This window comes from Aethalodelphis obliquidens, unplaced genomic scaffold (assembly GCF_003676395.1).
Source record: "Aethalodelphis obliquidens isolate GAN/ISIS:26980383/991018 unplaced genomic scaffold, ASM367639v1 scaffold37, whole genome shotgun sequence".
Taxonomy (NCBI): domain Eukaryota; kingdom Metazoa; phylum Chordata; class Mammalia; order Artiodactyla; family Delphinidae; genus Aethalodelphis; species Aethalodelphis obliquidens.
Genome location: NW_020837981.1, coordinates 10235335 through 10248375, shown reverse-complemented (window position 1 = coordinate 10248375; position 13041 = coordinate 10235335). Strand labels below are relative to the sequence as shown.

At 38.1% G+C, this 13041-nt stretch overlaps 1 protein-coding gene across 6 annotated transcripts in view; it reads left to right on the top strand.

Annotated features, from left to right (window-relative positions):
- The window catches only part of KAT6B (lysine acetyltransferase 6B), a 195391-nt gene that overhangs the window by 130523 nt on the left and 51827 nt on the right, over positions 1 to 13041 (top strand). For all 6 annotated transcript variants that reach the window (XM_027129789.1, XM_027129788.1, XM_027129790.1 and 3 more), the window contains exons 5-7: positions 8120 to 8235; positions 8463 to 8544; positions 10992 to 11124. In XM_027129789.1, the coding sequence (XP_026985590.1) occupies positions 8120 to 8235; positions 8463 to 8544; positions 10992 to 11124 (331 nt within the window). The remainder of the gene's footprint in view (positions 1 to 8119; positions 8236 to 8462; positions 8545 to 10991; positions 11125 to 13041) is intronic.

The window sequence follows — 13041 nt, the reverse complement described above, 5'->3', positions numbered from 1 at the left end:
TCTCTGTGTTAATCTTTAAATTTTCTTCTCCCAGCCTACTGAAACTTTTCTCCCCAAAATGTTATCTTAAAATTAATTACCAAGTATTTCTCTGGTTACAGTTAATTCTTTAAAAACATCAACAAATCTGCAAAACACAATAGCATACTCTCATTTAGGAAGTCAGTTTAGTATAGTGGTTAAGAGCAAAGTAGAAAGGCAGCCACAGCTCCTCTGCCTTGAATGAGTTACTTAACCATTCTGAGCCTCAGTTTCCTTATTAGAAAACTAGAGATAATGGTGGCACCTACCTCTTGGGTTGTATGGAAGTTAAAGGAGAGAACACAAGTAAATAGCCTAACATAAGGTCTGCAACAACTCTGGTAAGTGTGTTATAAATGCCAGCAGTTGTGGGATTTTTGTTGTTGTTTGGCATGTTTGATATTTTTCTTGATTGCTGCAAGTAATTTAAAATCTTATCATTTATGACAGCTGCTTGTTGGTTGGATAGAGGAAATGTTTCACACTGACGAATGGCACTGTTGTGTGATGATTCTTCCTCCTCCTGTGAAGGTTTAACTTGATAGGCCCTGAGTGGTTCTGCAGCTCTCAGAACCTGACTAAGAGGAGAGAGCCTTGGAAATAAGACATTTCAAACTCTGCTTGAGAAATGCTTTCTGACAGTCTTTTTGATGGGCTTTACAGATTCATTAAAACTCTTTCACCTGCCCATGGTATCATAGCTAGTGACAAAAGGGCATGGAAACATTATCTGTATGTTCAGGTTAATAAATTTCACTCCTGCAATCTCCTTGTTTTATCCTGGTGAGGTAGTGCCTCACTCATCAGTTCTGACTCTGTAGTTATCTTTTGGGTTTTCCCACGAGGCTCATTCTGAATGAATTATTGTTTTGTGTAACTGCCTGATAAATTTAGTGGTGTTCTCTTGTCTAGGGTTTACCCTTTGTGATTTTTAAGGTGGTACTTTAAAAACACCCTTAACTGTTTCATTTCTTGAGTATCTATTTATCTGGGCGCCTAGACAGATTAAAGACATACTTAAATCTGGAAAGAAAAGTTCCCTTCATATATTTCCTTACCTCTGGTGATACACTTACTTGAGCTGATAAGAGATCATTATCTCCTAGATCATAACTTCAAGGCCTCTTTCACAGGGTATAAAGGCTTGTAATTCTAAACAGGTAGATCTTAGATCTTCTGATGTAACCAATCTCCCTTCGTCTTTCCCAGATGGAAGACCTGCCAAAGGAGAGGTTTGATTTCCTTTATACTTGGAGGTCACTGAAATATTTTTCCCCCTGAAGTTTCTTACTTTTCCAGGGTGTATAGGTGTAGTGTTATGTTTTCTCTTTTCAAAAATGATCTCTTATTTTCTTTTTTAACACATTATTGACTGGGGGATTTTTGCAGAAACTAACGCCTGTGGCCGAAATATGTCTCCGGCCAAGAATGTGTTAACAAATGGAGAAGAATGGATTGCGGATGCTATCTAGAAGGCTTCTATCCAGAGTCATTTTGTGAGCCTCCTCCCTTCAGGTAGAATGAGCTAGAGGCTTTGGAGTTGAGATATGGGTCGTGGCAGAAATTCAAGCCCTGGGGTCATCATGTCCCTTTGTTTAGGGTAGAGGACGGGCTCGGAGTACTTCTCTGGACTCCACAGTGTGATCTGGCTCTAGTGTTAAGGTTCACTTAATCTTCCCTTGAGTGTACTGTGCCAGTCTGGATTTAGCTAGTTTAGTTTCTCCCCCCAAAAAAAATTTTTTTTCCAAACTCAGGGAGATGCACTGTAGACATTTACTTCATCTAGTATATGAGTGGACTTTGCAATTTGCTAGTCTTGAAATAGAAGGACCAAAATAAAATATGGTTCTTCTTAGAGAGCTTGGAGGGATTTTGTAGTTATAATGCTCTGTTGTGACAGGTTGGTGATTATAAAGGAAAAAGAATAAAATAGGCTAGACACCGCTGGCTCAATGGTGTCCTCCAGTAATGGTGAGATCCCCATTGTCATGGTCCAGTTCAGTTTCGGAAGTGGGAATTACAGAGTGGCTGGTAGCCCTGGTTGGCCTCATGGAAGTGGCCACTGTCTAACACTCAAGAGAGTCCACTGGTTCTGGGATTGCATTGAGACTGTTTGTAATGATCAAAGGAATCCCTAATGTAAGATGTTTCTGTGAAAAAAATACCCATAGCAGTATAAAACCCAAAAAAGGAAATATAGATGGCAGCCCATAAGGAGGATCACTCTTAAATGTGTTTCCCATATGTTCCTGTAGGTTTTTAGTCACCTCTATCTGAAGTACCATTTGTATGATATCACATTTAGACTCTGCTTAGATTTCATAGACCTGAGTAATAAGTGTTTCCTTCTGCTTACATCATAAAGTAAAGCCAATTAGAAATTTCTGTGTTTTTAAAGATGGCTCAGTGCTGCAAATGGGCAGTATATTCTTTAACTATGCTTTTCCTGCTGGAAGTTCTTTTGAAAAAAATAATTCAAGTTTGCAGGTAGTAAAAATGTGAAGTGAGGTACATAGTACAAGGAGACCCAAATGTGGTGTTCCAGTCCTCTTTGCTTGCTGGCTATGGAACTGTAACTTTAGACATCTGTGAAATTCAGAGGGTGACGTCTGCACCCCACATCCACAGGGCTGTTGTGAGGATCCAGTGAGATAATGCTATGAAGATTATCAGTAACTATAAAACATTACCCAAAGATGAAAGATTATTCGAAGCACTAAAATGAATGTGGGACTCATTACGTAGTCTTCAGGTCTATGGAAATGTTGGGACTAGGAAGTGATTTTACTTGACTTTCATGGATCAGCCTACTTTGAAATTAACACTGTTATATTCTCTTTGCCTCATTAAGACCAAATTATCTTTAATTAGCTTCACATAAGTATTAGATATTATACCAAATGAAATTTTGTGTCTGCTGCTCAGATTGCTGGGTGGTTAAATCTTACTTACAGATGAGTTGTGTGCATGTGTGTTTTCAAATTAGCAAATCTAAGATAAGTGCACAGTTCAAAATTATAGCATCATTCTAAGTGGAAGCTCATTGACACTGGAGACAGCAAGGCTGCTGTGATGCAGCTGGGAGAGATGGAATATCACCTTTGTACAGTAAAGGGAGCCAGAGCCACAGGGTCCAATGTCAGCCCACCCTCAGGAGACCTGAAGTCTCTCCTGGGCTCGTCTTTATTTGTATGTTAACCCTAAACAAAACTTGCCTGCCTTCTGTTCCCAGACTGAGCTTGTTGGTGTAATATACCGGTATACCAGTGTGTGTATAGTGTGTGTGTGTGTGTGTGTGTATTTTTAAAATCACTAGTTTCTTAAGGTTACTGTGAGAAAATGCCCCAGGGATTTGTTGGTTAGTCATCCAGTTTCACACTGAGTAGATACAGAAATAATTAGGTTTAGAAGGAGACCCTTGACTAGAAAGAAACCTCAAGATGGACTCCAAAGAGGAATAGACAGGGATGGAGGAGGAAGGGTTGGTGAGCCCCACCCTCCACAAGCCCAAAGCTGGATTGACCATCCAAGCAGAGTAACAGGAAGCAGAAGCCTTGTTCAGGCCTGTTACTTCACTAAACTTATGCTGGTATGATTAACAGTGACCTCCATGTAGCAAAATCTAAAGGTGCCTTCTAAGTTTTGGTCACAATCTAATGGACATCTTTCAGTCCACACCAGATATTCCTCTCAGCCATACTTGACTTGTTGAGAATATTTTTCCTTGAAATGTTCTCATCCTTTGGCTTCCGTGATTTCATATTCTCTGTGTTTTCTCTCTACCACTTCTTTCAGATCTTTTGTGAGCTCCTTGGCCTCTCTTCATCCCCTCATAGTTTCTTCAGGATTCTGTCCTTGGCCCTGTGTTTCCTCACTGTGCTTCATAGCTTCTCTTGAGTTCCAGACCATTAGATAAAAATGCCTCCAGAACTTCTCCACTTGACACCCTGCAGGCTCCTCAGAGATAATATCCAAAGCAGCTGATGAACCTTACACTGCTCCTTCCCCCCAAAATACAACCACCACAATAAAAAAAGAAATCTTAGCAAACAGACAACATCCTGCTTCTCCTCAGGGATTTCCCATTTCAGCAAATGGCATCCCACCAGCTACTCATTCAGTTCTACAAGCCCTCCTCTATCCTATTCTCTCATAGCAAGAAATCACCAAAAATGCATTGGTTTTATGTCCTAATATGTATCCTACATCCTCAGTATATCCATAACCCGCACCAGACCTGCTCAGAGCTGCTATTGTAATAACCTAACTTTAATATTTACCCTCTTTCCCCTTATCCATTTTCCATACTTAAGCCTAACTTACTTTTTAAAATTGTAAATCTAATTACAGAATTTTTTAGTGTCCTCCAGTTAACCTTAGGAAAAATCCAAGCCCAAAACACTCTTCTGGATTGGGCTCCTGTTGACCCCTTTGCACATCACCATCCCCTTCACACTAGTTATATCAAACCTCTTTCCTCTTCTTGAATGTCACCGTGTTCTCCTCTCCCTCTGCACATGCCGTCTTCTCCCACCCTGCTCCCCCCTCTGGTCCCATCTGTTCCCACTCATCCTTTGGGTCTCTTCTTTAGGAAGGCCTGCCTCTAACCTCCTGCTAGATTTACCCATATCTCCAAGCCACCCCATCCTAATTCTTGTCTAATGGTTGTCTTTCCTGGTGGACTGTGTGATCTGAAATGTCTGTCTTTTTCCTCACTGTGTCTCAGATGGACAGATGGTTGGTCAGATAGCCAATCCGAGGGACCGAGTGTCTTGAATCTTTCATAGTTTTCCGTTGCTGCTATAACACGTTGCCACAAAATTGTTGACAGAATTCAGTTCCTTGCGTATGCAGGACCGAGATCCCCATTTTCTTGCTGTCAGGTGAACGGCATTCCCTGCTTCTAATGGACACCCATATTCCTTGGCTTGTGTGTGGCTTCCCCCACACTGGGTGGAGTCCTTCTGCTATTTTGAACCTCTCCTCCTCCTCGTTTCATCTCATCTTACTAACCCAGCTGGAAGATTCTCTGCTTTTAAGTACTCGTGATTAGATTGGGCCTACCCAGATAATTCAGGATAGTCTCCCCATCTCAAGGCCTGTACCCTTAGTCACGTCTGCAAAGCCCCTTTTGCCATGTCAGGTACTATATTGGCAAGTTATAGGGATTACAGTATAGATATCTTTGGGGGGCATTATTCTGTCTACTACAGAGCCCATGTTTTTTTTTCTCCCATAGTACTTACTCCAAAAATCATTTCTACTGGTTTGTGGTCTCACTGGTACTTGTTTAATTTTAAACAATACGCCTCTGGTTTTGCTAGATAAAACTGTTATAAGCTACCAGTGCTTAGTATGTGCTGGTAATAGGAATGAATGAGTGAATGAATATATATATTATGTTCTCAAATCAGATAAATTGCAAACCACAAAAATAAAACAAACTCCAGAAGGGTAAACCGCCCTGAATTGTGTCATCAGAGAGAACCCAAATTTTAGGGGGAACTGTTGAATTTATGGAATGGCTAAATGGGAGGTAAGGACTTGCATTATCAATAGTATTGTTGTCCTTTATCTAATTATTATAGATTGTGTAGTAGTATGTCAAGATTCAGTTACAGTCTTTTGTGTTATTTTAAAGTTGGCCGTGAGAAAGTAAAGAGGAAATGTTTCTTCATCTCTCAGCATCCTTTACAGAATCATAGAAATTTAGAGCTGGAAGGGATCTATGGCCAATTCTCTTGAGCTAAATAAAGGTAAGATTGCTGCCTAAAGAAAAGATAGGCTGAAGATTTTAGAATTTGATAGGGTAGCTTAAGTGGTAGTAGTTGAGATATAATATTACTTTGAGAGAAAGCAATAAGAGGAAACATATTCCTTGCTCTTGATTAAAAGTGGCTGAAATCCATTAACTTTCAAAAGGTACAATTAATTATTAAGAAGTACTTTTCATAGGATATCTGCGAGAATAAATACTGAGCTATATAATACGATGTGAATTACCTTAGTTGCTGGATGTTGAGCTATAAAGTACAGAAGCAGATTTTGATATAGAGAAAAATTTAGTGCATGAAATTGAGGTCATATGTGCTGGTGATGTATGACTTACAGGAAGTAATAAAAAGGGAGAAAAAAAGAGAAGTAAATGGTATACTTTTAAGCTGATGGGACCCATTTTAAGGGTGGAATTTAAATTGCTGTTCTTTAAAACTTGAGTTTTTACCCCCCTTCCTACCTAAGGGGAGGGGAAAAACCTGATCAAAGTAGAACTTCCCCTCCCCCTTCAGAGTGTACTTCTTAAAGTCAAAAAGCAAGCTGTCTTTGCTGTTCCTGAGCAGACAGAGGTGATTGATAACCATTTTTATATATTTAAACTCTTCCCCCCCCCCCCCGACATTCATTTGAATGAGAGAAGCCCTTGTAAAAGAATAGTGTCATAGGTTAAATGCATCTGCCTGGGTGTCTCTCCTGCCTGAGGTCGTAATCCTATGACAACATTTTATTTGCTCAACATCTTAAATACAGATGTTTAGATTTTTTTTTTTAACTCAGTAATAGTGTGCTTTTATTAACAGTATTGATGATTGATTTTGAATGTTTTTACTTCAAAAAGCCAAGTCTCCTGGTGGGTGGAATTTCATGAAGCACCTGTTAAGCTTTAGGGAGGAGGACCTTTTTGGCAGCAACCCAAACTACATATTTAAACAATGAGCCTGCCAAAGTCAGGAAATTATAAAACAGTTTTGAAATTTCAGGATCTGCTTTTTTTTTTTTTTTATTACCCCTCAGGTTTCTTTTGCAGCTTGGTAATAAGTTCTTTCACATGGAATTTACTAACGTTCTTACTGTTTTAAGACCAGATTTAGAAAAGTAAAATCAAATTTGGAGATCTTAGGTTTATGTGATAAAAGACCATCAAATTTTAAACTGAACTGCCTTCCAAAGAGTCTAGGCTCACACTCCCCAAACCTTTTGGAGCAATCTATTATTCAGCGTAGCCTGGCTGGCTTCCTTGAATGGCGTTGCCCCTCTGGGTCTCCAGTTTTCCTCTGTGAGGTGAGAGCTGCTAGATGAAAAGTGTGTCCAAAACAGTGCAGATGGCCTCTGAGCCTGCGCGTTCGGAGCCTGTGCTCCGCAATGGGAGAGGCCACAACAGTGAGAGGCCCACATACCGCAAAAAAACCACAAACAAACAAACAAACAAAACAGTGCAGAAAAGCTGAACACTCAGAAAAATGGGGGAACGCTTGCTAAGGGTATGTTTCTTGGCATATTCCATTTAGCCTGGATCTTGCAACTTCCAAATTCACTGTTTCTACTCCTACTTACAGATTTTAAGTTCAGCGTCCCAGGGGCAAGATGGCAATAGTTTCTTCTTTGTGTATCCCAGCAATGGGACATTCTTTGTATGCTATTGGATTTTTTTTTCTTTTTTCCATTTGTTTGTTGTATTATGTTAAGCAGCCGCAGATTTTTAGTTAGTTAACTGTTGTTTTAAGATTTCATTATACTCAGAGAGCAGGAATTGTTTGAACTTCGGCACTCTCCTCGCAGGCTGGCAAGCCAAAAAACTTCGGAGTAGATGGTGATCGATGAAGAGGGCGAGGTCAAGAGATTTAACAGAAGGCACAGGCATGAGAACATGATCTTGAGCATACGTTATCTTCAAGTTCTCCAACACCTGTGATTAGAATTGGCGTAAATTTTCCAAATTTCTCTTAGGGAAAACATTTGTACAGTCACTCTCTCACATATGGGGGTGGGCCGGGGGAGACAGAAAGGAAAGTGTAATTTGGATTCTTTGATATATATATATATTTTTTTTTGATATGGTTTTTTGTTTGTTTTCTGGCCTCACTATGCAGCTTGCGGGGGATCTTAGTTCCCCAACCAGGAATCGAACCTGTGCCCCCTGCAATGGAAGCTCGGAGTTCTAACCATTAGACTGCCAGGGAATTCCCTCTTTGATCTTTTTGTACTTTCAGGTTCCTAAGGTTCTTTGGCTGGCATCATCACCATCTATTAAATATTAGGGAACGGGAGTTTAAAAAATTGAAGGCACCAGTCCCATAAAGCAATTTGCTTTTTATTCTTATAGGACACCCATCCTGTTTGAAATTTTGTCCTGAATTAACAACAAACGTAAAGGCCTTAAGGTGGCAGTGCATCGAATGCAAGACATGCAGTGCATGTAGAATCCAAGGCAAAAATGCAGTAAGTATGGCTCTCAGTAGTCTGTCTCCAGGTAAATTGTTAGTTTTCAGTGTTAAGGTTTTTCATTTTTATAGATTGTTGCTATTTTTAAATGTTTAAATACATTTCAACAGGGATCGTGGTGCTCCTTCCTTATATTTTATTTTTGTTAATTGGATAACATAAGAATTTGTGGCCTTTTACAGTTGATTTCAGTCTCAATTAGTCTCTAATATGTTATATTGCAGGATAATATGCTTTTCTGTGACTCCTGCGATAGAGGATTCCATATGGAGTGCTGTGATCCCCCACTTTCCAGAATGCCAAAAGGTGAAATTTTAAACCATATTTAAAAATGTGTTTTATTGTGTACACATTAGCCTTGTCCTAATGTCTGACAGCTCAGAAGTATACAGGTTCCTTAAGCATTTTTTTCATCCCTCCTACCTTCCCTATACTTGAGGGTTTAGTACAGGTTGTGAGCAGAGAAGTGTAAAAGCATTGAGTTTGGGGGTAATGTATATGATAAATACTCTAATTCATCCACAGGACTAAAAAGACCATTCCTGTCCTGAAACCACTCCCCTATTAGAATAAGTTTAGATTAGGTAGGTCAAAAGTTTAGAGTACTCTCCATGTTATTCAGTACAATGTTCAGAGGTAAGAAATTACCTATTTTCAATGATGGTGATAATGATGACTCCAGAAAAGTCCTATGACAGGAGCCATCACCATTTTCTTGGCCATTAGTTGATAATTTTGAACATGAGGATCTGAACTATCTTACATGGATATATCCATATAGAATATGGATTTTCTTTTCTGTTTATCGGGTAGTCAGCCAAGCTCAGCCTTCTTTTTCTCATATGATAATATATTAAACATTAAAAATAACTTTGCTTTCTTATTACAAAATTTATACATTTTCATTGTGAAAGATGTAGAAAATATAGATTGGCAAAAAGGAATAAGAACAATCAGTTAGAAATTCCTTCCCTGCCCCCACCCACCCCTTTAAAAAGAAATGGAACAGTCTGTACATGTTTATGGTTTTTCCCTCTTAACAATAGCTTTTCACATTCCCGCATCATTAAATGTTCTCCTAAACACACTTTTTAATAAGTGTGTAGAACTCCATAGTACATAGAGCAGGGGTTACAAACCTGGTGACTGTGGGCCACAGAAATGTTTTGTTGGTTATCTATCTATCTATCATCTATCTATCTGTATCTCTCTATATATTTTTTAAAGACTTCTCTTAACTGCGTTACAGAAGAGCTGGTGCAATATTTTTAAAATTTTGCATTTGAATTGTCAGTGCCCCATTCTGCCTCAGTCTCACTGCAACCTGTTGCCTTACATTCCAGCTTGCTTCAGTCATATATATTATACCTGGGTGGTTCCTGAACATAATTGATTTTGCAACCCCATGTAAAGAAAAGAATAACTTATTTAACCAATCCCCTATTGTGGATATTACAAATGTTTCCAATTTTTTCCATCCACAATTATTGCCTTAAGATAAATTCCTCCGGGAGGAATTGCTGGATCAAAGACTGTGTACATGAAAGGTTGTATCAGTTTTCAGACCAACCACCAGTGTATGAGAATACCTGTTTCCCTGTATAAATGACCAGCACTCACTATTACTATATTTCGTTGAATCTAAGACACACTTTTTTAAAAAACATTTTAACATCTTTGAAATCAGATGCATCTTATAGTCAGTGGTATCTTAGATTCAATGTAATACAGTGTTTTTATTTAAAATTTTTACCAATTAGGTAACAGAAAAAAGATGTCTGATGATTTTTTTCTTTAAATAATGAAATTGAACTTTTTTGTGTTTGATTATTGGCTGTTTGTATATCATCTTGTAAAGTACCTGTTTTTATTCATTAATCATTTTTCATTGGGGTTTTCACTTTTTTCTTACTGATTTGCAGAAGCTCTTTATATTTTTAGGTAGTCAAATCCATGAATCTCTTTCTTTATGGCTTCAGTCTTACATGTCAGTCATGCTTAGATTATATTAATATCCACGTAGTTTTCCTGGTGCTTGTAACATTTAATTTTGCCATATAATATTCATCTGCCTAGAATTTGTGTTTATAAAAGATAGGAAATAATTATTTTCCTTCCAGATAGACAGCTGTATGTTCTATCACCCTTTACTCAATCGTTTCATCCTTTCCCCACTGATTTGAAATACAACCTTCATGATATGCTAAACTTTTCAGTTGTTCTGGCCTTTCAGTTCTTATCCATTGACCTGCTTCCATATGCCAGGTGCATAGTTTTAATTATTGTAGCTCCATAGTACTTAAACATTTTAAGTTTTAATTTTAAAAACTATATCTTATAATTTAGTTAGAAAATTTTCAAAAAGAGACAAAACAAATACTTTTTTCCCAGAAATTTCAAAAAAACAATTGACTTGAAAATGTCTCCCTCCAATCAAAAGATATATAATATGACAAGATTGGGTTTTCATGTGTGTTTACATGGTCTAGGGAAGCTTGGTGACATGTTGGGAAAAGCCTTATTGGAAGAGTTCTGAGATGGGTCAGCCCTCTGCTCTCAGCACCTTGACCCTGGGGAAATTGACCTTTAATGACAGCTTCCTGAGGAGAATGACAGAAGGGAGTGATCCATCTTCTAGGGTCAATTTCTGCATATAGGCATCCTTGGGCAGCTTATTACAGCTGCAGTTTATATTTAATCTCTCTCCTAAAATCAAACATTAAAATATTTTTCTCATATATATATTAATTCAGGGATGTGGATTTGCCAAGTCTGCAGACCAAAGAAAAAGGGAAGAAAACTACTTCATGAGAAAGCTGCACAAATAAAACGACGATATGCAAAACCCATTGGACGACCGAAAAATAAATTAAAGCAACGATTGTTGTAGGTTGAGATCTTATCAAAAGAAATCTTTAATGTTGTGCTTTAAGATATAGTTGATTGTAACCCCCTTAGATTCCATTATCTTTTTAGTATCATTTTTACAAACTCAAGGGATGAGGACTATTTCTCCTTTTGCATAAGCTGTGGAAATTTTTTTGAAAATAACATTTTAAATTACAGTTGGCATTTCGGGGTCTTCTGTTGGCAGTATCTGTGATGCTAAGTGACATTTTTCAAGCAGCAGGATAGAAGCAGAATGTAAGAATTGGAAACAGTTTTTCTGTCTACTTTATTATTGGCTGAACATTAGAAGAGCTTACTTATATGAATATTTTTTCTGGGGGTTTTTAAAACAAGAGAGGGATTTGTTCACATCTCTAGTGACTCTCTTTTGTTACCCCAGATAACGTTTTAGAAAAATACTTCTCTTTTCTGGTGCTAATTTAGTATTACAACTTTTTAAGATCCCTTTTCTGAAATAGGAGCTTCTAAGAAACCTGCAAACTACTGTCCTAATTTGCCTCCAAAGAGTTAGACAAGACCATTTGGTATGTGCACATGTGTGCAAACATACAGACAAAATAATATATTTGCAGTAGCCTGCAGTTCTACTATGATAGCCCCATTTCCTCTAGCCTGTTGCCACATAGATGCCTTTAAAGCCAAGTAGAACATTTAGTAGGAGTTACTTGGAGAAGTAGAGAAAAGATAAGAGGAGAAATGGATGTATTTTTTTTTAACCTATATAGAGTATAGAACTGACTGACTATCAGCATTAGGTAAGATGTTTAGAAATGAAATCAGTAGACTTGCATATCTGAAGCAGCTCTATCAATAAGACCGTTGCCCTTCTCTTTAGGCTTAGTGAAAGGGTCACTGTGATGTAGAAATGAATAGAGCTCTGCACACACAGTGAAGAAACACCAGGTGTCTAATTTACTTGCTTACTCTTCCCCCCCCCAATTTTATCTGAAGCAATTCACTTTATTACCTGCTCTCAGAAAAACAGTATTCTCCCGCACCTTTACCTCCCAAAGGAGAAATAGAAAAATGCATGCTCCTTTCTAAAGTGTTCTATGAAACGTTATGAAAACCTTCTAACTGGTGGACATCTTAATATGGAATTTGTGTTCATTTCTAGAGGCAAACATGAAACCTATTCATGAATAAAATCTTTCATATTAGCATCTCTTGAAGTAGAAATTATATGTTTTTGCATTCGTCCAGTGTAAGCATTTTTCCCGAAATGGGACTGTATCCTCAGGGCCCAATTAAAAAAACCAAATTAGGATATAACTTTCTAAACAAAGGACACAGCTGAAAATTGCATCTGGCACCAATCCTAACTTTTTGTTTGTCCAAAATTGTCCTTTGAGCTTAGGAATTTTTAAGACAGTCTAGGGAGTTTTCCTTTTTACATGCTTTATAAACGTATTATCCTTTCTGGACAATTGATTCCAGATACAGTCCAAATGTAGCATTCTGATGTGAAACATTTTAGCCTGGATGAGTAGTTTATTGGTAACTCTCACTGTGACACTAGAGATCTCTAGCTCTAACCTGATTTGGCTGACTCGGTGGCATTGGGTGAAGCTCCTGGCAGTTGAGCTGCTTCGGATGAGCCTAGTAGCTCACTCTGTTGATCTGCGCCAGCCTCCCCTTTAGCTGACTGCCAGAATTATTCATTAAATCTCTGTGTATAGGATGACCACTAAGCTATGCTCTTCTATTTGTAATTATTTAAGATATTTTTATAATTCAAGATCATATCATTTTCAGGCTTCCATTTCATCATTACTAGCCTTCAGCTCAGTTGATAATTTTTAAGCTCCATTCTTGGGCCCCAGCACTGCCATAATTCACATGCAAGTGTTTCTGTTGAATAAAATTCTGCTGCAAAATGGGTAGCTTTCCAAG